Raw genomic sequence first — 23010 nt, 5'->3', positions numbered from 1 at the left:
GGGAGGCAGGACTAAAGGATTTTTTCATCCACTTCCTGTCCCCTAGGAGGGAGATCCAGTTTCCGTCCTGCCTTGATCAGGGTGGCAGCGTAGTTTGTGAACGACGTCTTCTAGCTTTGTTTTTTCTTCCTGCCTTATTTGTCTGTTTTTTCCCGTCTTGGTATTGGAGTGAGTCGTCCTTCCCTTCCCTTCCGTATCTTCTGTTTGTGGCCCCAGCCGCAAGACCTTCCTTCCCTCACTAATTTCCTTCAGTCTCTGTCCTCCCTTCGTGCTCCCCGCTTTGCCCTCGGGGCAAGATGGCGGACGCAAAGCGGGATTCGGATTCCGATCTCCTCTCAGAGGAGGATCGCGACCCCGCCCTCGTCACTTCAACAGCTATATTTATTAATTTACTTCATTTATACCTCCAACATTCTCCACAGTGGGGACCAAAGCAGCTTACATTATTCTCCTCTCCTTTTTGTCCGCACAACTGCCCTGTGAGGTGGGTTAGGCTGAAAGTATGTTACTGGTACAAAATCGCCCAGTGAGCTTCCACAGCAAGATGGGGATTTGAACCTGGATCTCCCAGAGTCTGCTCTGAAGCTCTAACTGCTATACCACACTGGCTTTCATTGGGTGGCTGCTGCTGAACAGTAGCAAGAAGCCAGGCCTAGGGTTGCCAATCTCTAGGTGGGACCTGGAGATCTCCCAGAATTACAACTGAACTCCAGACAACAAAGACCTGTCCCCTGGAGAAAATGGCTGCTTTTGAGGGTGGACTCTATGGCATATCTAGCTGAGGCCTCTCCCCTCCCCAAACCCTACCTTCCTCAGACTCCATCATAAAATCTCCAGGAATTTCCCAATCTGCAGCGGGCAACCCTAGCCAGGCCTGGCCCCAAGGTGCCCTGTGAGGTTTGAAAAGGGCTCTGCCCCTCCCCCTTGCTTTTACTGACAGAACCAGGCCTTGGAATGCTGTGGTTGACTAGCAACAGCCACTGAGTGAATCCACTGCTTAAAGGTACAGGCGCTCCTTTTATCATTTTCAGGTTTTTAAACCACCCAATGTATTTTTTTTAAGATTTCAGATTTTTCTGCAAACCTGGGGCAATGTTCAGGTTTGTAGAAAGATCTGTCTTGCCCATTCACAGCTCCAGTCATTGAATTGAAGTATGCAAAGATTTGGCCAACTTCACTATCAGAATATAAGATAACTGAAGGTCCACAGGCCAATTACAGTCATCTCCTTGGCTCTTTGTGGATCTCTCGCATTTCTGTGTGGAAGCAACTAAATCTCACCAAATTCCTTTAAAAGTGGGGCTGAGGATGGGAGAATACCTGCTTCACTACATCTGCTCTGCTTCTCCTGTCCCTGATTCAGGAGCTTGCTGTCCCTAATAAAATGAGAGTTAGTGCCAATATTTTCAACTTGGGCTGCACTGGCAGCCAGCCATTCTTTATAGCCCATTTGCCTCTCACATTCCCTCATGCTGCATTTAAGCCCAATTGAGGAAAAATGTACGAACTCCAATCTAACAACCAGTCCATTTCATACACATTTTTTCTTAACCATAGTATTTAAATGTGACATTCAAGTGCAGTCGATGTGAACTGCTGGGAAAGTGGTAGAGAAAGTCGGCATATAAAAACCAACTCTTCTTCTAAAAGGCTATGCTAAAGATGTTAACCTTTACATTGTTTGAAGAAAAGCAATTAATATAAAGCAGTGATTTGTGGTGTTATTGTGTGCTTCGGTTTCAGCATTCAGTTTAATGCGAGAGACCACAGACTTGCATTTATTTGTACTGTGTCCATTTTTATTAAAAGAATTATCCTACTTTTCTATCTATTACAGGATCCACAAGCCTCCTTAAAACAAATTTAAAACACCATATAAAAATAATTTTAAACCAAAAAACAATGCAGCTATTTAAAAAAAAACGTCCATCACTTCAAATACGAACTAGAAATTTCAAGCAGCATTTCATATTCATATTGCAAAAGCTCTCTGAAACAGAGTTTTTAAGCTGTGCTGGAATACTGGCAACGCGGGGTATCGTGAACCTCCCTGGAGAGAGAGGGCTATGCAGTCTCGGTGTTACTACAGAGAAGGTGCTATCCTTGTTCACAAAACCACCATACTTCAGGTGATACAGGAATGTGAGGAAAGGCCCCCAAGGGTAACCGAAATGTCCAGGCAACTTGCACAGGAGATGGTGGTATGTTTTAATTCCATACCTGCAAGAGAGCACACATATCTTGCTTAACCTAGATGATAGACTACAGTTGAGATTATGGTATCTGTAATATTACCCATTGTATTCAGAGCTGAGCAACAGTTCATGCCCAGGTTCACGGGCTGCATTCCAACTCCTGGGCCATGCTGGGTTGTAACTGATTATTACAGAGTAAAGCTCCACCCAGTTTGAATAAAAGTTTCCTCTTAATGTTTATGTGAGCAATATCTAGCCTGCAGTGCTACTCTGAAAAAATTAACCATTCTTCAGGAATTTCTCTTGCACAAACCCTCCTGGAATGAACAGGAGTTTTGCAATAATGCATATTTCAATGTACTATGTACAAGAGATTTCTTTTCCTCCCTGTATCAGGCTCAGGGAGATTTAGACATGAAAATGAGAGCTGATTATGGTGTTCAAAAACATTAAAACAAAACCCAAATTCTCAATGTCCAGCCATGCTTTTATCCCCATTTTTTATTGTGGCCGTGGCATTAAAGCCCCTTGAATTAGCTTCTTAAAGTGGAAGCGAATGTTAAAAGCTGTTGCTTTTAACTCATTGAAATGAGCAAAAATAATCTCCCATAAGAAAATAATCGAGGGAAGACTGATGTTAGACCTTTATGAACTAAAATTCCATTTATATAGCCAGGCTCTCAGAAAATCCTATAGGTAGTAGTCATTTTTTTTGCAACCCTATGCAGAGATATTGCAGCCTATTCTCATTGTGTAATCCTATGCAGTCCACTGAAATCAATCTGAAAGGTACTGTTCAAGCTACTAAAGTTAGGTTGAGAGATGGTTAATGCCATCCTGAGCAATGCAACACTTTTCTAAGACTACTTAGGAGAGTGCATATCTGCATAGGATGGCACCAGATGCCACATGATGGTAGTTCCCAGTTTAGACTGCTATTTTCTTAGCTTCAGCTGAGTTTCTAATACAAGGTTAATAATACTGGCATATTTTACATTAAAATCATTATGCAGATAATATGCATGGCTCAGAAAAATATTAGAAATGTCCCTTAAATAAGTATTGTTTGGACTATAAATTTGCATCATATGGACAAAAATGAAAATACACTGTGTTGTGATATCTCCTAATCACACATATGGTCATCAAATACACAAACAAGTAAATAAGCATCCTTAGAGTAGTTGTGGGATGTGCATAATCAGAAACCTTCGAAATATGAAAATTCAGAGCAGTGTATGTTTGGGAGGAAGATGTAACTTGATAAAATATATGCATGTACTACATGGCATGTGTGTGTAAAGTGCCGTCAAGTCGCAGCTGACTTATGGTGACCCCTTTTGGGGTTTTCATGGCAAGAGACTAACAGAGGTGGTTTCCCAGTGCCTTCCTCTGCACAGCAACTCTGGTATTCCTTGGTGGTCTCCCATCCAAATACTAACCAGGGCTGACCCTGCTTAGCTTCTGAGATCTGATGAGATCAGGCTAGCCTTGGCCATCCAAGTCAGGGCACTACATGGCATAGCTCCATTAAAATTAGTTATAAAACAGATGAGTTTAAGTAGGAGCTGACAAGAGATACACAGGGCCGGCTTCAGACAGAGCAATCTGAATTTAATTCCCAGTACATCTGAGAATTTGCTGGGTACCCTTGGGCAAGTTACTTTCAGATTCAATTCCCCAACATGAACTATCTCAGAGTGCATGGATGATGAATGAATTAATGAAGCTGGAATGAAATGCTGCTATAGAAATGCTTATCACTATTTTAGGTGTACTAGTGTGGTCATAGATTGCACCTTGGGTGCAACAGAGCCACTTGCTTCTTTACGTGTGACCAAGGGCTAATTCACATATTACAAAGTCCATGTGGTGGGCGTGGACTGTGTCAACAGATGAGCACCTGGAATTCTGTAACCGGAACTCCAGCAGTGCATCTGATCTAAAGTCTTCATGGCAGCAGTGTCTGCCAGATGAATTTTACAATGTATGAATTGGTCTGGAGATCTTTACAGCATACCCCAAGAACCACTGCCTCAGTGCAGCAGAACACCAAATAAGGCTGCTACATTTGATCTTGTTTTAGTTAATTCACAAGGAAACCAGCCAAAAACTGAGATCTCTTGCCCCATCGTGGTACGTGACGTGTATTTAGGATCACAGCCAAACGCTAAACCATTAGATCTTGTAAGAATGCAAAGAATGCATTTAATATACACTAACTGTATTCTTGCATCTGGAGAACGTACACGGAATCCCGATATGATAAACTGGTTTTGAAATATAGTTGCACTACTCATCCAACCAGCATGCCTTTGAAAAAAGCTGCAGAGATATCAATTGCTTAGCAACATGGGTGCAGTGCATTCCAGATGTCTCAAACTCATAGTAATTTAATATCTGTGGTGAGTGAGGTCATTTTCATTGGCAGTCAGAGAATGGAAATGTCTCAGTTCTCTGTCTGTCAATGGAAGTAATTAATTGTGAGGAGGATTGAGATTGTTATGAAGTACAAAGGCTGAGCTCTGGGCCATGTTACATACTAATAAAATGAAGTGTTTTTATTTTCTCACTATTTAAGAATCATAGCCATTGTTCATGGGTCCAAACTCCAATATTTAACTACTGCACACATTCCTTTTCATGATTCATTATCTCAAGGATGGTAACTTTGTATTCTCAAAATCCAGTCTGTTATCCTGATAACAAACAGCCCAGCAACTGAAAAAGTATTTAGTCCCACAGTCCTCAGATGTTGGGACTGAATCCAAGATTGCCAGAACGTAAAGCAGATTTTCACAGCCCCTCTCCACCCAAGTCCTTTGACTTTCTGGAACATGCACAATAGATGCCGGGCCCAGCAACTGGAGCCTTACCTCTCCCGCCCAGACGGTCACCTTTAGGCTGGATTACTGTAATTCACTCTATGTAGGGCTGCCCTCGAGACTTTCAGCGAGTGTCTTATGGTATTGCGTGCCATCTACAATTTTAACAGATTATTGTAGCATTTTTTTATTGTTTTTAATTGTTTTATTGATATATTTATACTGAGCTTATGTTTGATTTCATGATTGCTACCCACCCTCCTGACCTGGATGGCCCAGGCTAGCCTGATCTCGTCAGATCTCGAAAGCTAAGCAGGGTCAGCCCTGGTTAGTATTTGGATGGGAGACCACCAAGGAAGTGCAGAGGAAGGCACTGGCAAACCACCTCTGTTAGTCTCTTGCCATGAAACCCCCCAAAAAGGGTCGCCATAAGTCGGCTGCGACTTGAAGGCACTTTACACACACACACACACACACTCAGCCTGGCCTTGGCCAAGGTGGGCAGGCTAGAAATTGAAATAATAAATAAATAATCCATCTAGCACATTTTTATATTGCCCTAATTCCAAGTAATTTAGGCTGGTTACTATTTTTGGACGTTTCAACCTGGATCTCAGATTCTGGTCCGACACTGTAAAACCAAGGTCTCCACCATGGCACCTGGGGCACTGCCCAGCTATGTGTCTGCTGGTCCCCTCTTGTTTCTTCCCCACATCATCTCTTCCCCAAAGTAAAGAGCAAGTGCTGCCTTTCTTCCACTTCACTGGAGTAGGAGATGCTTCCAGAGAGCTCAGGCAGCATCCCCTTTGGGGTTTCAGGAAACACCCATTTAGAAACAGTCTCCTCCCTTACAGGATTGTGCCTGGCTTAGAAGCTCCCAACGTTTTGTGGACCCGCTCAACATTTGGTTTTTGGAGCCATTTCGTGATTGGTCTCACCTACCCCAAGGTAGCCATTTTGTTGTGGTATTCACTACTACCTAAAAGAGCCTGTAGGTTCAAAATGCTGGGAAGGGGGGTCCTTGTGGCTTTTAAGAATTTACTTATTTCATTTATACCCCACTTCTCTCTCCACTGGGGATCGAAAAGAGCTTACCACAACCTCCCTTTCTTCATTTTATCCTAGTAGAGAAGGGCCAGAGTCCAGTAGCACCTTAAAGACTAACAAAAATATTTCCTGGTAGGGTAGGAGCTTTCGTGAGCCACAGCTCACTTCTTCAGAAAGCTCCTACCCTGCCAGAAAATATTGTTGCTAGTCTTTAAGGTGCTACTGGACTCTGGCCCTTTTCTACTACTGCAGACAGACTAACACGGCTACCCACTGGGAATTATCTTCATTTTATCCTGTTAGGTAAGTTGCAGTAATGGAGTGTCCCAAGGACACCCAGCAACCTTCCATGGCCGAGTGGGGATCTGATCCTGAACTCCCAGTTCCGACACCTTATCTATACACCTGTCTGTCTGCCTATCGGTTATGCTGAAGCCCATCACCGTCCCCGGCCGTAAGCGTGCTGAACTCCAGCTCAGATCGCGGCCACAGGCGGCCCTGTTGCTTCTCCAAGTCCCTTTTCCGTCGGGGTATTTATATCCCACGCTAAAAGAGAGATTCGAGTGTGGTGGCTCCGTTCCTGGTCACCCAGAAAACTTTAGAAAAGCATTTTCTCTGCATTACAAATAAAACAGGGCAGAACTTGAAACCCGGTGGCACCTCGACGCGCGCGCACGTGGAGGGCAGAGCCCAACGCCCTCCTGCCAGGGGCCTCCAGGGGACCGCCCCGGGGCTCTGCGCATGCGCGTATTCCTACCGTACCCTCCTCTCCCCCCACCCCCTAACGGCCTCCCTCCCTGCTCCGTTCTTCTTTCCATCCTGCCGGGTCACGCCGGGTCACGGTCTCATTCGAGAAAGGGGGGGGGAGAGATCCGTTGAGGGGTGTGGGGATCCTCCCAAGCGAAAGGGGGCGCTGCTCGGAAAGCTCTCGGGACGCGAGCGGGGTCTTCCGCCGAGCCCGCTGCACGCGCCTCTTTGTCTACCGTGGGAAAAGGTGTCGCGCCCGTTCCGCCTCAGCTCGCCATTCAGCCGCCCCGGGCCCGGCTCCGTCTCCCGCGCGCGCCGCCGCCGCCCTTCCCCCCCACCCCTCCCTCCCTCCCGTTCGTCCGTTGGTCTCTCCGAGTGGGCGGCGCGCACGCGCAAGGGCGCGGGCCCAGGCCTCGCTCGCCCGGCGCCTCGAGCGGGACGGTCCCGGCGCCTCCTCTCCGCTTGAGGCTCCTCCGCGCCTCCCCCCTTGCCCGGTCGGCGAGAGCGGGCCGGGGCCCGGCTCCCCAGCGGCGGGGGCCATGGCGGCGAGCGCCAAGCGGAAGCAGGAGGAGAAGCACCTGAAGCTGCTGAGGGAGATGAGCAGCCTCCCGCCCAACCGCAAGTGCTTCGACTGCGACCAGCGCGGCCCCACCTACACCGACATGACGGTGGGCAGCTTCGTGTGTACCTCCTGCTCCGGCATCCTGTGAGTTGAGGAGAGCAAAGAGGAGGAGGAGGGATTGACTTGGCGGAGGAAATAACTGAGCGCTTCCGAGTGGGGGGGGGGGAAGAGTAGTTGAGGAGCAGGCGAATAGAAGTTGATAAAGGCTATGGGTACTGTGTGTGTGTGGGGGGGGGGGGTTGACGGTAACTGGGGTTGAGGTAACATAAGGAGGAAGTGGGCTGGGGGGGGTCCTTTCCGCGGAGCACAGGGAGTGGGGAGAGGTATGGGGTCGTACGTGGTGTCGTGGTTAAGAGCGGTGGAGTCTGATCTGGAAAACCGGGTTTGATTCCCCTCTCCTCCACATGAGCGGCGGAGGCTCATCTGGTGAACCGGGCTTGTTCCCCCACTCCTCCCCACGAAGCCAGCTGGGTCACTCTGGGCTAGTCACAGTTCTCTCGGAGCTCTCTCAGCCCCACCTACCTCACAGGGTGTCTGTTGTGGGGAAGGGAAGGTGATTGTAAGCCGGCTTGATTCTGCCTCAAGTGGTAGAGAAAGTCGGCATATAAAGAAGACCAACTCTCCTTCTACATTGTGGGCTGGAGCGAACATATGGGGCGAAGAAAACGTGGCGTGTTTCTTGGGGGGCTGACTCGGTGCGAGTGGCATGACAGGTTGGCCGGGTTGAATAGAGCAGCAGAAAGTTTAAAGGGGGGGGGGTTACGTTAGAGTGCGTTTCCGTGTGAATGAATTGCGGAGCCCGTGTAAGATCCTCCTCTCTGCTTAACAGTTCAGAGAGGGAGGAATTTTAATTCTTCCAGCGGGTAAGATGTTAGCAACGAACACCGCGGAGGCTAAAAGAGGCTTATTGATCTCGCTGTATTCAGTGGAGCGTACAATATAGCCTTTGTAAGGAAAGGGGGTAAACTTGGTCTGGTTTCTCAAGGGCCCTCACAATTGTGTCAGGGTAGCAGCAGACATGTGCTGTTTCTGGCCTGGATTAAGACCAGAAGCATGTGAAATGGGTTGGGAGTTCCAGTCAAATGTTATCTGTAAACCCAGGTTGTAGTCAAGTGGGAATGTGAGAGCATTTCTTCTCTCCCCCCCCCCCATAACTGTCCACTCAGAATTGTTGTTGGAATTCTGGAACTTAATAAGCAAATTCGATTTTAGTTACTTTGAAGACTTAACAGCAGGAAAGCAGTCTTGTGTTTGCTGCGTTCGTAGATCCCTTTGAACGTTACTATATTTCTGTGTGCTCTCCTATCTCAACTAATACCAAACTCACATGGGTAGTTGGGGACAATCCAAACTGATTGCAGTAACTTGTAAAGAAGTTGGTCAGCTCTTTGGAACTTAAAACTTCCAATGTACTTTTTATTTATAAAACACTTTAAAATGGTATTGTCGAGTGTTGATTTTGGTTTGAATATGTATGATACACAGTTTACTAAGGTGAACTTACAGTGTTAATTATGTGCATGGAAACAGTTGTGTTTTGCTTCTGGATTAAATTTTAACTGCAGCAATGTATAGTGTATCTTGGATTCAGTCTTCTGTAGCTCTTCTTAAAGATATTTGATTTCTGGGTAAAGTCTGTTTCTGAAACTAGGTGAAATGGTGTAGATGAACCAGTGCTGTAAAGGCATCTCTTCACATGCTAAGGAATATTGTAGTAGTGTGCCCTGAGGTCACTGAACTCTTCGAAATGAATTGTAGAAACCAGTAAACTGATAAAGGTAGACTAAATAAGATTAAGGACCCTGATCTTTTTAAAATCATAGAAAGAAGAGATGCCTCTTAAACATAACTACTACTTTGTTAGTATTATTTTGATTAAAAATTGCTTTGTTATTGCATAAGCAACCTTCCACAGCAAGAGCATATGAAGTAACTACTACTATTTCCATTGAGTCACTAATCCTGCCTGCAGTAAACTGTAATCTTTAGACTGAGGTGTAGGTTAAGGTGCTTTCAAAGCTTCCGGTTTAGTAACCACAGATGTGTCTGCTTCTCGCTCTTAGGCCCTTGAATCCAATTTCATATATTGTATTGGTGGTATGGTTGATGCTTCTATAATTGAAGCTGATGTATCAATTCTCAGTACTTGCATGGGACAGCTCCTGTAATGTAGGAAACTACGAATTGCACTAGTCTGCTAAAATATCAAGTGTAGATTCGTTGGTGGATGCCTCACTATAAGTGTATTCCATTCCCTTGCTAAGTCTGAAGGCAAACATATGTGTATCAAGAATAAGTTTATTTAAATCATCAAGAAAAAGGGTAAACTCAAGCACTGGTTTAAATAAAAATACTTCTTTGTTTAGATGCATCTTAAATTAAACCATAATTTGATTGCCATAACTATAAAACATTGTTTAAAACTGCATAGGGCAGTGATGGCGAACCTTTTAGAGACCGAGTGCCCAAACTGCAACCAAAACCCCACTTATTTATCGCCGAGTGCCAATGCGGCAATGTAACCTGAATACCACCCCCAGAGGGGGCCCAGAGGGAGAGGCTAGGGTTGCCAAGTTCCTCTTCGCCATGAGTGGGAGGTTTTTGGGGTGGCGCCTGAGGAGGGCGGGGTTTGGGGAAGGACTTCAGTGCCATAGAGTCCAATTGCCAAAGTGGCAATTTTTTCCAGGGGAACTGATCTCTATTGGTTGGAGATCACCTGTAATAGCAGATCTCCAGCTAGTACCTGGAGATTGGCAACTAGTTCCTTAGTGTTTTCTCTCTACATATCAAGACAAATGGAAAGGTGTTTGGAGAATAGCTTGTGGGCACTTCAAAGGTGGAATAGGACTGCATGCCCCTCCGCCCACACAGACCCAGAGGGTGCCGGAGAAGCCGCTGGAGGGAAAGAAGGAAGGAAGGAAGGAAGGAAAGAAGGGAAGGGAGGGGGAAAGGGAAGGAAGGGAGGGAGAGAAAGAAAGAAAAAGAGAGAGAAAGGGAGAAAGAAATGGAGCAAGGGAGAGAAAGAAAAGGACAGAGGGAGACAGAAAAAGAAAGGCCATTTATACATGGGAGGTTTTGGGTTTGCCTTGGATTTGCCACTCGGTGGGGCGCGGCGGCAGGCTTGTGAGAGGCGAGCAGGGTGGGGCAGAGGGCGCCTCCTTCGCACCCACCGACCAGCCATGCCCCTCCGCCCGCACAGGCCCAGAGGGCGCCGGAGAAGCCGCCGGCCATGCCGAGTGTGAGCGCTCAGCTTCTGTTCCCCGCTCTCCCACCCGCCTGGCTGGCCGCGCACGCTCCTGCGGCGGCAATGGCGGCAGCTTCTGTGGGAGAGTCCGGGGGCCACTGCCAATGATGTCGGAGGTTCCCCACCCCTGGGCTACAGCCTCCCCCATCCGGGGTGGGGCAGAGCCGGAAAGGCCAGCGGCTTGGAGGAAACGTGCGTGCCGGCAGAAAGGGCTACGCGTGCCGGAAGTGGCACCCGTGCCATAGGTTCGCCAACACGGGCATAGGGCCTTTATACAAATGGAGAGGGTACACTATACAGTTATTAAACATTTAACAAATTTAAGTAATATTAGGAAAGGATAAAAATTCATTACTTATTTCTATTTGGTAATGTTCATTACTTCAAATAGCATCTATTACCTGGAGCCATGTGTGCGGGTTGGAATCAACAATAGAAAGTGCTTTCTTTAAGTGTTCCTTTCTATTTCAGTCTATTTCTTTGTCATATTGCTTACTGTTCTAACCTTCACACCACAAAACAGCTAATCTCAACCAGGTTGATGGTCATTACTGATCTGATCATTATTTGCTGTGAATTGAAAAGTAAATATTAATGTGGGTTTGTAGGGAAATGCACCTGTTTATAATTGTAGTACTGAGCTAATTGTAGAGATCATGTTGTTCCTAGGAATCAAATAGAAGTAAAAAGTCATCCAGGTGGATTAATGAATGGAACCTCATAATTTGCCAGTCCCAGCCCCCCTAGTATCAAGGCATTATATAAAGTTTGTGAATTTTTGTACAATATGATGATTAACAAAGTCTTTTTCCTGATCTTTCTTTTCAAAGAAAAGCAGCATTTGTATGTTTTTATAAAAGGGTCAGATTTATTATTAAGAGATTGAGCTTTTCTGCTAGTGCATGAGGAGCAAGGGGTGATTCACCCAGTTCTTCCCCATTTTTACAGTCCTTGTTCCACATCACTTTTAATCCATATAAGTCCCACAGTCCCTGGCACAGACTTGTTGTGCATCAGAAGGGGATGCTTTTCTCTCTTGTGCTGGGAGGAAAGCAGGTAAAATCCCATTTTATATGTTTGCATTAAGCTTCGATTTCATTTTAAACCAGGTTACTTTTGAAAGAGAAACTGAGTATCGGTGTCTCTGAAAACCCAAAATGTTCCATCAATTCCAGTGGGCCTCCTCCCTTCATTTGTGTATGAATTTGGGAGAAGGAAAAGAAAAGGATGTCTTTGAATTTAGTTAGCTTGAGGGCTAAATGTGCACCCTGTGTGTGATGCCGTGTGTATGAGGTAAGGATCAAGTTTTTTCTCTGTTTAGGTATGAGCTAGATTGAAAACATTTTACTTTGTCCCATGGAAACCATGGTGATCCTAGTGCATTCTTTTGTAATAGTCCTTTGTTTCAGATATACATAGAGGTAAAATTCTTTAAGGCATAAAAATACCCATAATAATTAAAGAATACAATTACTTTGACTTGATATGGGGGTGGGAAGGGAATGTAACCTATCCCTAACACAATAAAATGTAGTGACAAATATTTCTTCTATATTTCCTCTTGAAGCCCAGCCCTAAGCCATCTACAGCATAAGCTAGTCAGTTCCATATGTTCTTTCAGGAAACATAAAATATTTACAAAAAAGACGAAGAAGAGTTGGTTTTTATATGCTGACTTTCTCTACCACTTAAGGGAGACTCAAACTGGCTTACAATCGCCTTCGCTTCCCCTCCCCACAACAGACACCCTGTGAGGTAGGTGGGGCTGAGAGAGCTCTAGCAGAGCTGTATCTTGTCCAAGGTCACCCAGCTGGCATCGTGTGTAGGAGTGGGGAAACAAATCCAGTCCACCAGATTATTCTCCGCCGCTCCTGTGGAGGAGTGGGAAATCAAACCTGGTTCTGCATATTAGAATCCACCGCTCCAAACCACCTCTTTTAACCACTACACCATGCTGACTTTCAAAACCAAAATCCAAGGAGCTGAAAGCTTAGCAGTTTGCACCCGAGTACATAGCATCCCCACTCATACTTATCAGTCATGGAATAGCATGCTAACAGTGCCCCTGTGGCAGCCAGCCTTGCACACTGATACGCCACATACAGAACAAAACAGGTAAAGAAATAAAGGGTACATAGCACCCTCTACTGTAAGGAGGACTGTGTTGTAATGGCTAGGAGCACTGGAATGAGCAGGGAGCACTGCAAATGTGCAGTCAGTTCTCCTGCAGCCACATTTCCTTTTGCCAGGTGGGCACATAGGGAAGGAGCCATTCAAGTTCCCACCACATCAGTCAGATACCTCCACAGCTCACGTGGCAGAGGCAGCCCCTATAAGAAAGCCTAAAGCCTCTGCTGTGTAAAGTTTGAGGCAGCTAAAGAGCACCATGCAGATAGGGGACGCAGCAAGAGGGCAAGCAGCTGCGCATTCACTGAAGGCATTCCTATCTCCTCAGAAGTTCTTCAAATTCTTATTTTTTTCCAGAAATTGCACATCACCAACAATCAGTGGTACAAAAGAAAGGAAGAGGCTGGTTTAGAATCCGTACTTCACACACCTTAGAACAGAGCTTCTTAAACTGTGGGTTGCAACCCCATATGTGGTCACGTAACTAAATGTGGGGTTGTGAATTTTTAAAAAAAAATTAAAATAAATGTATGAGTTATTAGTAGTAAATGTTTCATCTGTATACCTATTTTATATACCCGGGGTTGCATGAAAATGTCTCGGGCGAAAAGGGGTCACAAGTGGAAAAAGGTTTGAGAAGCCCTTCCCTAGAGCAATCTTCTAGCCACACACCCAACTTCAGCACATTGGTAAAAGATATAGCATCAGACGTTAGGAATTCTCCCTAACATTTATTCCAACATAACATTTTTTGAGTCAAAGCTTATGTCATCAGATGCATGAGAATTTTTGATAGTATCTTGGACTCCCTATTTTGTTGTCAAACAGTAATTGAACCAATCCTTCGTAAGAAATTGTATTAGAACCCTGCATTCTCTGCTGGGAATGCTCTGTGTGGCTGTAATCCTGCAAAGCAGTTGGCATCTTGGTTGTGTGGCCAGCAGTAGCAAATCTTAGTGAAATGATTGTTATTCATCCTGGACTGTGGTTGTGTTCCTGTGTCCCCTAATGGCGTAACATCACACTAACTTCATCATTATGTACTGTGCTGCTTGCTTTGGATGTGGGAGACCCTGCTAGCAACTGTTGGGAGGAAAAGATAATAAAAAGCTTTTCCTCAATTGGATTGGTGGTCCTCTAGTTCAGCATCTTGTTGCACAGAATTGCCAGCCAGTGGCCGGGTGGGGGCAACATACAGGGCATAGATGCAAATACCTTTCCTGATACTGCCTCCTAGCACTGGTATGCAGAGGTTTACTGCTTTTTAATGTGAAGGTTCCCCCTAGTCACCATGGATAGTAGTAACCACTGATGGACCATCCTTCATGAATCAACCCTGTCCCCTTTTAAAGCCGCCTGTGCAACTGGTAGTGAATTTCACAATTTAATTACTTGTTGAGTAAAAAATTACTTCTTTTTGTTTGTTCTGAATCTTTTGCTGATCAGCTTTGTTGGCTGCCCATGCTCCCAAGTTCCATTATTATGGAAGAGGAAGAAAAAGCTGTTTCTACCTGTTTCTTCGCCCAAGGGATAATTTTATAAACCCTTGTCATTTCCCCTTTTTGTTTGAGGCAAATGTGCATGGGGATGGGGAGAAATATTAGAAGCAGTCACAGCTCAAGGCAGGAAATCCATCAGTCTTGCTTACCTGTGTGGTTTACATTGTCATTGTATACCCATTTGGAGGATCTGGATTGGAGTTTGTGTCCCCAGGTGAAGCACCTGTAAGAAATCGGAGTGGTGATAGCAATACAGTGGCTGTTCTTCTTGGCTTTTTGCACAAAGTGCTCTTTTTCTGAAGTCCCATCTATATGTGTGTTCTAAGTGTGCATGGCATGAGGCCAACATGATGTAGCCCCATGCTGCATGCTCAGTCATATGAGATACGAATATCCCAGCTAAGATTTATATTATGGTTAAGGGAGCTGTGATAGCCTGCAGGCTTGGTTTCCTAAGGTGTGCTGTGGTTGGATTTTTATCTGTTCAAGACCTTTGAGTCAGAAAAATGGTAAGAGAAGAAGAAGCTGTGTTTTGTCTGGGTGTACTTGCTCTATGATTTCTATAAAAGTGTTTAGGTTTAAGCCAGGATTATTGCCAGTAGAACATGATGCCGTGATTAGGAGCAGCCTTGGGAAACTTGGAATACTGACTAAGCCCTTCCCATGCATTCCCCACCTCCCAGCAGTGCCCTTTCTTTACTGGTGCAGGAGTTAAACCAGCCCCAAGGCACTGGCATATTTCAGAGTTGCTCTGGTGGAAAGGTTGGTTGCTATCCTAGGTGCTTCAGATACAGGTCATGTAATTGCTTCCTAAAACGGGAACGCCAGAAAGTTTCTCAATCCTTCCATGCACAATCTCGTTTTTAAGTACACCTAAAAAATGTATTGGGTTCTCTAGTCTTTTTAACTTTTTTGCTTCCAACTAGTCAGACTTTAATAGATGAAGGCTTTAGTAGAGAAACTGATATTCAAGTAAATAGGTTGAAAGTGCTTTACATTTTGTTTATAAACCATTTTTATAAACCTGCCCTTGTTTAGGATCTTCTAAAACTTCCTTAAAATGTATGGTAAGATAACCGTAGATTTTTTTATATATATATTTTGAAGAAGCCGCATGTAAAACAAGCTTCTGAAATGTAAGAGTATTCAAAACTAATGATGTTGAAGTCTAATTCCCAGTGTCATTGTAGTGTGGTTGCTAGAGTATTTGACTGGGTTCTTGGAGACCTTGGTTTGAATCTACATTCTGCCAAGGAAGCATGCTTAGTGAACTTGGGTCAGTCACACCCTTAGCCTAACCTACCTCATATAGTTATTGTGAGGATGAATGGAGAAGAGGAGAATGTTGTAACCTATTTAGGGTCTGCAGTGGGGGAAAAGTGGGGTATAAGTGAAGTAAAATAAAGAGATATGTATTTCAAAGCAAGCATTAATAAAATTAAAATAAGGAACTATTTCTTCTTATGATTTCTCAAACCTATTTTTTTCAGATTAATGTTCACTTCAATATTTGGTTAACTTGGTTTTTTAAAAAGATTTTGGTAATAACTTTCTTAAAACCTCTTGTTTTGTAGGCGAGGTTTAAATCCACCTCACAGGGTGAAGTCCATTTCTATGACCACTTTCACACAGCATGAAATAGAATTTCTGCAGAAGCATGGGAATGAAGTAAGTATTGCAGAATTTCATAATTGTTAACAAAGTTGATTCCTCAGACGTATGGTGGTTCATCAGAAGGGCAACAGGATCTAAATGTCCATTCAGAAAATAAGAGAATTTGAGATTGCTGTCTTAAAGGGTCAATAGGATATTTGTGTTTGAAAATAACATGGAGTCTTTGGAATTGTGCAGGCTGCAATTTGGTGCCTCCATCGGGAATGATATAACACATCCCTGTCAAGTGCAAAATGCTTTTGTTCTCAGTATCCCCCTTTTTTTGACGTCAAGTCACAGCTAACTTATGGCAACTTCATAGGGTTTTCAAGGTAAAAGACGTTTGGAGGTAGTTTGCCACTGCCTGCCTCCACGTCACGACCCTGGTATTCCTTGGAGGTCTCCCATCTAAATACTAGCCAGCGACAGGGCTGAGAGTGTGTGACTGGCCCAAGGTAACCCTATATTGATACAATGCCAGAGGATAAAAAGGCTTAGGCACATCTTCTCCATACAGAGGCTTTAAGACTTTGAAAACAGCAAATAAATGCTAGCAGACATGTGGCAGATATGTCATCCAGGACTATGGTCACATTGATTGTGCTACATGGAAACGTAGTTACGCTGTACAGCACTTTCTCCTCTGAGGCTCGGGCATCTTGTAGCTGTGGGTTATTGTCCACGCCCTATCTGGGGAGGCAGGACCAAATTGATTTCCTGCTGCCCCTATCGGGACACTAACCCACTGTACCTCAGTCTTTTGTCCTGCCTAGTGGGGAGAGCAGTGATTTTCACCGCTCTGTGTGTTAGGCTTAGGCTTTAGAGATTTTTGTGTCTTTTCCCTTAATTCTTCCTCAACCCTCTTACCAGTTACCTCCCCGCCCGACCCAACCTACCCGGTGTCGTTTTGCCCAACCTACCTGGTGTCGTTTGATCCTTCCCTTTAGTGTTAGAATCGGGAAGAAGAGGGGGGGGGAAATGGCAGACGCCATTTTGAGGAGAGAAGACGACCTTCTCTCAGAAGGATTACTCGGTGGGGCTGGTCCAATTCGCCCTGGGCAACAGCAAGCCGTCCAAGGGCAGCGAGAGCGGAACCGCGCTGGCGACAGAGGAGAGTGGAGAGCCTCAGGAGGCTCGGGAAGTCGCCGTGCAGTCCAAACCGAAGAAGGCGCGAAAAACGGCGCCGAGCCTTGCCGGCCCCAAACGCAGGACACGCGGCAACTGCAAAATCACCGGCAGAACGAGAGCCAGCGGGAAGGTCCCGACTGTCTACTCGCGTAATCAGCCCTCCGCAGCAGCAGCTTCGCCCGCGACTCTGGCTCCCGTGGCGATGGACGGTCTCCCGTCGGGAGGTGGTAATGTACCCCCCCAATTCGGAGCAAGCAGAAGGACAGTTCGCAACAGCCCTTCCCGCCTTTTCTTTAGGGCCTGTAGGGGGCCACTTTTTGCCTATGGAGCAGGCATCGGTCCATCAAGCCTTTTTTAACCCCTTTCCCACCTCGGGCAGCAACAGGGAGGTTTTTAACTGCAGACCAGGCTAACGATATGGTTAATATAGCATTACAGAGGCAGTGCCAAGCCTTCCAGGCTTTTCAAATGCACCTGCCCCAGTTTTCCGGCAGGGCTTCAGGATCCCCTTCCACTTTGGTCTCCCAAACCCACACGGTGGGGGAGGTGGGCAGTTCAACCAAGGCGCCTGCTGGATTTAAGATTGTATAAGGTTTATGAGGTTTTAAATTTTATAGTATGTATTTTACATTGATTGCTTATCCGGTTGGTAACCACCCTGAGCCTGACTGTAGTCAGGTAAGGGTGGGATACAAATCTAATAAAATGAATAATAATAATATTTTACTTTTTCTGCAAACCTTGTTGGTTTTCTGCAAGCCTGGCTTCCCCTGGTTTGTTGAAAAAAAAATCAACCTTCTCTGTACATGGTCCTGTTCTGTGGATTTATTGATCCACATTCTAGGGCCATATTCAGAATTAGCAATACGATTTTTAGTCTGCCTAAAATTGTGCTGAATGAATATTTTCAGGTCTTACATTTCTAGGAAGTATGTTATTCATTACTAAGAAAAGTAGAAGTGGTGAATTACTGAACACAAGTTATAATTTGCTTAGACAGGAAAACTATTTCCAAATCCTTCCTGTGATGTTTCTCTTGTATTGTACTTCTGTTCTGTTGTTCAATCGCAGTGTTGAAAATCTCTAGCATTTCATTGTAATTGGTCTTCTGCATGATATAAATGAATATGCATTGTTTACACAGCTAATGCAATTACATTTCTTAGTCTGATCTTCAGCCAGTTTTCAAACATAGCTTGAACAACATGTTGACACAGTGTGTAATAATGGTTTAAAAGGCACACTCCAGTCTGGGGATTATTAGGAAAGAAAGGGAAAATGAAATGGCCAACATTATAATTCTCCAGTATAGATCTAGGGTACTGCCTTATTTAGTACACAGTGTACAGTTCTGATTGTTGTACAGTAAGTCCCCAACTTGCAAATGGCTTGCAGTCCGGAAGCCAGTTGTTTGGGACTCAGAACACATTTTCCCTTAGGTACTTGTAATAGATGGCTGGGCTTCCAGTTTAGTTCACAGAACCCATAATGTAGCTGAAATACTGTAGGTTTGCAATGAGAAACAGAAGAAAACAATCAATATATATAATTATCAGTATAGTCCCCTCTGTGGATACTTAAATCCTGTTATTGGAGCCCTGTACAGATGAGACAAACCTGAGAGAAGTCCCAGGGTTATAGAAGAATCTGAAATCTTTAAAAAAAAAAAAAAAAGGAGGTTAACTTTCCCCAAATTAAGAGATGCTAAGCCTGTACATTTTAAAAAATGGTTGCCCTCTGCGATCTCAATGGCATTTTAGAGGTTGCTAGGCAACCACAGTAGTATTAACAGGCTTCTAACTTTGGATTGTGTCAGTAAAGGCAGGGGGAGATGGGGAGGGCACAACTTGATGCCATACAACTCATCTGGGGCCAGTGACAGCCTCTGTACAACTTGCATGATTTGGCTGGGCCCGGCAATAGCCATTGCACAATTCACCTGAGCTTGTTACCTCTTGGCCAGACTTTTTCTAGGGAGAGGCTGTCAGGGAGAGGGAAGGATAGAAAGCTGAGAGCCACTGTGGTGTAGTGGTTAGTGTGTCAAGATCTGAGAGACCCAGGTTCTTATCTCCACTGTGCCATGGAAGGTCTCTGGGTGACCTTGGACAGGTCACTTTCTCAGCCTGATCTACTTAACAAGATTATTGTATAGAGAGAAGAATGATGCAAACTCCCTATAGGGGAAAAATGTGTGATATAAATGAAATAAAAAAATTAATAAAGCTGAAGACTGGGGGGAGGCGCAGGTAAAAGAAATTTTGGTTAATTAGTGGGAAGGAGAAAAGCAAGGAAAGGGGAGAGGATATAGGGGCTGTCAGGAGGAAAGAAAGATGTAGGGTAGGGGATACAGGGATGATTTAAGTGACTCCCAATAAATGGCCAATTAACACAAAAGGCTCAAATCTCTCAGCCTCTTGCTTGTATCTGTCCATCTGGGCTGTCTGACCTTCTCTCTTTTCTCCAACATATCCAAGTTCCTACATTGTCTTTCCTCAGTTGTTCATTGCAGGCATCTTGTAAGTCAGGGACTTTCCTGTATCTCAAAAAGGATATTGCAGATGTGGAAAAGAGTACAGAAGGGGGCAACCAAAATATTTAAGGGTTGGAGCATCTTTGTTACAAAGAAAGGCTAAAGAGTTTAGACTTTTTGGTTTAGAAGAAAGAGACAGAGAATGGACGCAATAGAGGTCTATAAAATTATGCATGGAGTGGAAAAAGTGGATAGAGAACTTTTTCTCCCTTTTCCGTAATGCTAGAACTTCGGAGCACAATGGACCCAATCAAGTTGATCGGCAATAAATTCCAGACAGAAGGAAATGATTCTTTATGAGTAATCAAAATGTGGAATTCAGTGCCAGTGGGCATATTGATGGAAGTGAGAATAGATGCCTTTAAGAGAGGATTAAACATGCTCATGCAGGATTGGTCCATCAATGGCTATTATCTGTCATGATCAAAGGGAACCTCTGTGCAGAGGTAGTAAGCCTCTAAATACGAGTGCTAGAAGGAAACATCAGGGAAGGCCTTCGCCTCTATGCCCTGTTTGTTCGCCCTCCAGGGCTACTGGTTGGCCATTGTATGAAGTAGGATGCTGGACTGTAAATGGACCATTGGTCTGATCCAGCAGGGCTCTTCTTATGTTACTAAGAGCAGTCTTCAACAGGGTTAAATTTTATTTATGTGTAACTGTGTATTGAAAGCAAACTCATCAAGCTGAATGTAGTTTATTGTGCTATGTCCCTCATGTTGAAAATTACTAGAATCCCTTAACTTTACTGAGCATGTTTGATTTACAGTTTTGTTTTCAGTTCATTGTATCTGTTTTTAATGAAAACTCAAACCAGTCATTCCATTCATGGTCAAATACATTAGTCAGGAATCACAGTGATAAAGTTGCCTTAGCTTGAATAAGAATAGGCCATGATCTACTTGGAAGGGAGGTTACCGGTGTGTATGCGTGCACATTCTTAAACTTTCCCTTCACAGTTAACCATGTTGCTCAAATGTCCATGTCATTCAATTACTTGTCAGACTTTTCTAAAAACCCAACCACCTGATATGTATTATGTGGGCCTAGATTAATTTCTGAGAGAAGATAAGAATTTGTATGCTTTCTTTGAGCTTTTAAAAACAATTGACTTGCTATTTTGAGAACTTGGAAACAAGGAAGAACTGGTTGCTTACTAAACTTTTATTCATGAATTGAATGGAAATGCATACAGCTTGTGTGTAGCTGTGGTGTAAAATCTGTATTCTACTTTCTGACCATAAAGGTGAAATTTCTGGTTTGTTTGTTTATTAGAAAACATGAATTAGAAGATGCTGTACTAATATTCCTAGCAGGTCATATACTGTCTTAAGCAGGGGATGCTCACATCTGTCAGGATGATACTTGCCAATGTAGCTAATTTTTGACTTCAAAACTACAGATGCCTAATCTTGAAACATATCAGTAAAGCAGGCAACATCTCGAGTTTGAAACTAATGTATTGTAAAATAGCTTTTTTAACAAGGACTCCTCTTCCAGTCTACAGTTGAAGATCAAGGTAGCTGTAAATCCATATATTTCAATATTTGCATCAGTCAGTGAAAATCTGTTTGTAAAAACAGCTGACAAAGAAGTGTATTTAAATCAAGTCCTTGTTAATTGTTTAATTTCTCTAATTTAAATTTGCTTGAAATTAACAGAACAGCCATTTTGTTTTAACTTCAACATGGAAGAGCCCAGTTTCTTAAGCTTTAGATATTTCTGGTGATATTTAATAGCTGGAAACAGTCCATGAAGATTTGAAAACTAGATCACCATGCTTGCCTGCCTGGGTTTATGACAGCCAGCTATTTCTGGCCATCAGCCCAGTTTGTGTTAGTCCGGATGACCCTAGGGGAATCTTCATTTGTTTTATTGCTGTTAAGTGCTGACTGAAAAAGAGCCTGCGTGCAAAATCGCATCTCCATTGCATTTAATAGCAGGATGATAATATAGTGAACAAGAAATAGATACTGTTCTCCCTCGCCATAGTCATTCAGTTATATCCATCAATTTTAGTCTATCACACTAATTAGAATTTCGACTTGGGCTTTTTTTCAGACCTCCCCAGCAGTACCACCTATCACCTTTCCATCTCCTCCCCACTATTCCTGTTTACATAGCCTTTTGCTACTTGTGAATAGCAGTTTGCTTTTTAAAAAAACTTTCCCTTGATGCTGTTATATACTCTTTTTTTATAATGTGGCTGCTCTTTTCTAGATATATTCTTGATAGTGAGTGGTGTACGTTGGCAAGACTTCAGGTCAGAAACAGTCATGTGAAACGTTACTTCAAAGCAAAAATTTGTGATATCAGTCTGGATTAATATTCAGTTCTGCCTAAGCCACTTGACTGCAACCTCAAAGCATTAGTTCAGAGCCAGTACAACACAGTATATGAACATCTGAATAAACACAAATGTTTATAATTGAAAGCCATTCTGTCAAATACAAAGAGTCTTCAGTAGAAACACATTTCCTAAACAAAAAATATGCTGTTTTTAAACTGGTTAGGGTTGTGGCTTTCTAGGACATAGCAAATAAGTGCAGGAAAGCAATTTTCAGAGAATTTTTAGAGAATCAGCTGCAGAAATCTTCAGTGCTTGTGAACAATTTTGGGAAGTTTGATGTTTTAGAAGAATCGAATTCTCTTGACTCGGATGGAATGGAGTTGGCTTTTGCAGTGCAGGTTAAGATCTTGGGGTGGGGAGAGTGTTCATGGACCTTTCCTTGGTGTTTGAAAAACTGGTTGACATAGTGGCTAGGAATGCATTCTAACAGCTGCATCTGGGTCAACAATTATGACCATCTTTAGACTCAGCCAATCTGCCACACTGATACATGTTTTTGTAATCTTGCAGTTGGATTACTGTAATGTGCCCTACATTGGGCTGCCCTTGAATACATCCCAAAAACTTCTGTTGATTCGTAATGCGGCAGCCTGATTGTGAGGGGATAGCCAATGGGAACATACCTTGCCCATCTTAAACCAGTTACGTTGCCTACCAGTTTGTTTCTGAGTCCAAATCAAAGTGCTGGTTATGTCCTTAAAGCCCTTCAGTAGGTTAGAACCCACATATCTAAAGGACCATCTCCTCGCATAATGTTCCCATGTGACAACTGACTTTTCCCTGTACTGAAGGTGGCCTGCCTGGTATCAACATTTCCAATGTAGCTCCCACTCTGTGGTGCAAGCTCCATGAGGAGGTGATGGGAACACCATTCTTGGAAATCTTCAGGATGTTGTGCAAGGCCATTTTATTTGCCGGGGCTATTAATGGGGTCTAAACTGCAGACATCTTATGGGGCAAGGGGATATGTGAGATTTTAATCTTTTGGTTTTAAACTGTAATGTTTTAACTGTGATCAGTGTAAACCACTTTGAGCCCCGAGAAAA

General features: G+C 43.9%; 1 protein-coding gene across 15 annotated transcripts in view; it reads left to right on the top strand.

Annotated features, from left to right (window-relative positions):
• The first annotated feature begins 7311 nt into the window (after nt 1-7311).
• Nucleotides 7312-23010, top strand: part of AGFG1 (ArfGAP with FG repeats 1) — a 35514-nt gene continuing 19815 nt past the window's right edge. For 8 of the 15 annotated variants that reach the window (XM_056850657.1, XM_056850649.1, XM_056850654.1 and 5 more), the window contains exons 1-2: nt 7312-7520; nt 15881-15974. In XM_056850657.1, the coding sequence (XP_056706635.1) occupies nt 7354-7520; nt 15881-15974 (261 nt within the window). In that variant the 5' untranslated portion in view covers nt 7312-7353. The remainder of the gene's footprint in view (nt 7521-15880; nt 15975-23010) is intronic. The other 7 variants (XM_056850652.1, XM_056850656.1, XM_056850647.1 and 4 more) reach the window with 3 other exon arrangements.

Source organism: Euleptes europaea, chromosome 5 (genome assembly GCF_029931775.1).
Source record: "Euleptes europaea isolate rEulEur1 chromosome 5, rEulEur1.hap1, whole genome shotgun sequence".
In the NCBI taxonomy this organism is placed as follows: Eukaryota; Metazoa; Chordata; class Lepidosauria; order Squamata; family Sphaerodactylidae; genus Euleptes; species Euleptes europaea.
This window is presented reverse-complemented; position numbering and strand designations above follow the sequence as displayed.